This window comes from Aristolochia californica, unplaced genomic scaffold (assembly GCF_029961685.1).
Source record: "Aristolochia californica isolate CCGP_79_NKW_82.1479 unplaced genomic scaffold, dmAriCali1.0.hap1 SCAF_9, whole genome shotgun sequence".
In the NCBI taxonomy this organism is placed as follows: Eukaryota; Viridiplantae; Streptophyta; class Magnoliopsida; order Piperales; family Aristolochiaceae; genus Aristolochia; species Aristolochia californica.
The window spans coordinates 34968040-34970266 of NW_027182290.1; the positions used below are offsets into that span (position 1 = coordinate 34968040).

A 2227-nucleotide genomic window follows, 5' to 3' on the forward strand; every position below is an offset into this window, starting at 1 on the left:
AGTGTTTGTTTGTGGGGATTATGGCTACTGTACCTGAGGGACATATATTCATGTAGATTTTCTATTTTTTCACATTTAAAAAAAAAATAATGGCATAATTTAAATATGACAAAGTAATGACATGTGAATAAATAAAAATTATGGCATAGTTTAAATATAACAAAGTAATGACATGTGAATAATTACAAGTTACAACGGTAAACATAAGAACTTTAAAAATAACCAAAAAATAGGAAAAAAATTCCAAGCATCGAACAGGTTCGTTAAGTGTTCCAGTTGTCAAGCTTTGCGCTGAAGGAGCACAAATAGGTCTTCAGTCAACGCTGCGCTTTGTGCGACGAAGTCTGAATTCACTTCCGCGATTTCAACGTATTTCTCAAAGATTTCATCAATGGTTTCACTACCTAAGTATTGGCTCATTATTCCTTCCATGGGTGCCCGCACTATCATGCTGCATTGACGAGCGTCAAGTCTGGAGCTAAATCCCTTCGCAGCAGAAGTTAATGGCTGCATCTTCTGGATGGTGAAGGACCCATTTCTTTCCACCAGCTTTTGGATCTCCTGCATACTAGGAATGTAGATGGGTAGGTTGAAGGAGTTCACTTTCACTTCATCCAATCGACCCTGAAAAATACCAGCAATTCAGTGAGCTTGATATATCTTAAGATCGATTTGAAAAGAAGATTTATAAACTAGGCACTTAGAAATTAGTCGTAGGGAAAGATTTATCCACCTTGTCGGCCATGTCGTTTAGAGCTAGCTCCAAGATGTGGAAGAGCCTGTAAAAGAGAGCCTGTTCGACGAAAACAGGACCTTTAGTATACGGAAGGGTAAGTGCCATCAACCCACCAACTGCAACCTCCTCTGCTCTGGCTTGCAGGAAAACTTCCATGTCCTTGGCAAACTGAGCTGAATATGCCTCCTCTACCTCTGGTTTAGCCCCTATGCTAAAAACCTTCCCCTTATTCCATGCCGGAGAGGTCGAATCCTTCACTTCGTAGGGCACCTGTGAGAGCCAGTGAACCGCATACGAGGAGTGGACAAAATGAAGAGACGCCTTGGGGAAAAGACGGCCATGGAAAGACCCAGGCACTCCAGCTGCGAAATATCGTCGACCTTTGGAAGCAAGAGAAGCAAACAGGGTGTTGAAATCGTTGGACACGTGGTCGTTGAAAGACACTTGGAAATCCAAGACATTAGAAGAGGTACCGAGGCCAAGCAGCTTGTGCTCCACGGCCCCGATGATGTTCTGGACGACGGAGAAGGTGTTGGGTCCGACGGAGCAGCCAAGGTCCGCGATGTGATAAGTCTCGACAGAGGAGATGCGTTCCAGGCTAACATTGCTTGAGATGGCTTCGCTGATCAATTGCTTCGAAACGTTCACTCCCTCTCCCTGCAGCACCAAAGTCACAACATAAGTCACTTTGCAAGACGACCGAGAGGAAGGAAGTTAAGGAGTGAAAGGATATGTACCTGATAGTGAGAGTTGTGAGAATAACTGGTTGGTCCATCACCTCCGTTCATGGGATACGACTCCACGGGCTTGGCCGTTGTTCCGCCTGTCGAATAATCATCACAACGGTTCATGTAGCAGCTGTTCTTCCCAACTGAAGCCATTTGATCTTTCACTCTTTCTCAGACTTGACTGCTGTTTAATGAATGAATCTCTGTTTGAGTTCTTCATCAATTAAGGGGGATGGAGTGGTATTTATACAAGTCGATGATGAGGCTGTTGATGAAGCTGCGTCTTAGCTTCCACAATATGGATGCCCTCCTCAGCATTTTCTGACCTTCTTACCCGCAGCAATAAAAGGCGAGTCCACTCATGCGGACTAGTTGCCCTAATGAACTCAAAAAATTCTAGTTGCCAAGTTTGACATGCCTGTGTTGACCACAACAGACAAAACATTCCAACCAAAAATTTGGTGCTTGGCATGCTATTATGCCAATGCATGAATCACTGGGTACTTAATATTATTTCAAAATCTGATAAGCGTCTCTTCAAAAATCTTAAAAAACAGTTTTATTAATTTTTAGGGAATTTCTTCAAAATAACCATTTAAAACAACTTATTTTAAAAGCAACGACGTCAACAAATTATTTAAAAAAATATCCAACTTTGACCGGTCCACTGCACATGTATACAGTCAAAGGCGACATGTAAGCTTTGAGTGCTTACATGTTGCCACATCATCAGTGTAGTGAAGTTAGATGAACACATTGTCTG

The 2227-nt window shown here is 42.5% G+C and overlaps 1 protein-coding gene across 1 annotated transcript; it reads right to left on the bottom strand.

Moving 5' to 3' along the window:
- Positions 1-279: 279 nt before the first annotated feature.
- LOC137940867 (loganic acid O-methyltransferase-like) lies at positions 280-1544 on the bottom strand. Its single transcript, XM_068785986.1, has 3 exons — positions 1474-1544; positions 734-1393; positions 280-624 (listed from the first exon to the last, which is right to left on the bottom strand). Exons 1-3 carry the CDS (start codon positions 1522-1524, stop codon positions 280-282), a joined length of 1056 nt encoding a protein of 351 aa, XP_068642087.1. The 5' UTR covers positions 1525-1544.
- Between the last annotated feature and the right edge of the window lie 683 nt (positions 1545-2227).

Bases quoted from the DNA above. Each gene is read 5' to 3' on its own strand.
- LOC137940867 (XM_068785986.1), bottom strand. From the start codon at position 1,524: ATGAACGGAGGTGATGGACCAACCAGTTATTCTCACAACTCTCACTAT. The intron at 1,394-1,473 runs GTACATATCCTT...TTGGTGCTGCAG, and splicing joins CTCACAACTCTCACTATCAG to GGAGAGGGAGTGAACGTTTC. The intron at 625-733 runs GTGGATAAATCT...GGTATTTTTCAG, and splicing joins TAAACGACATGGCCGACAAG to GGTCGATTGGATGAAGTGAA.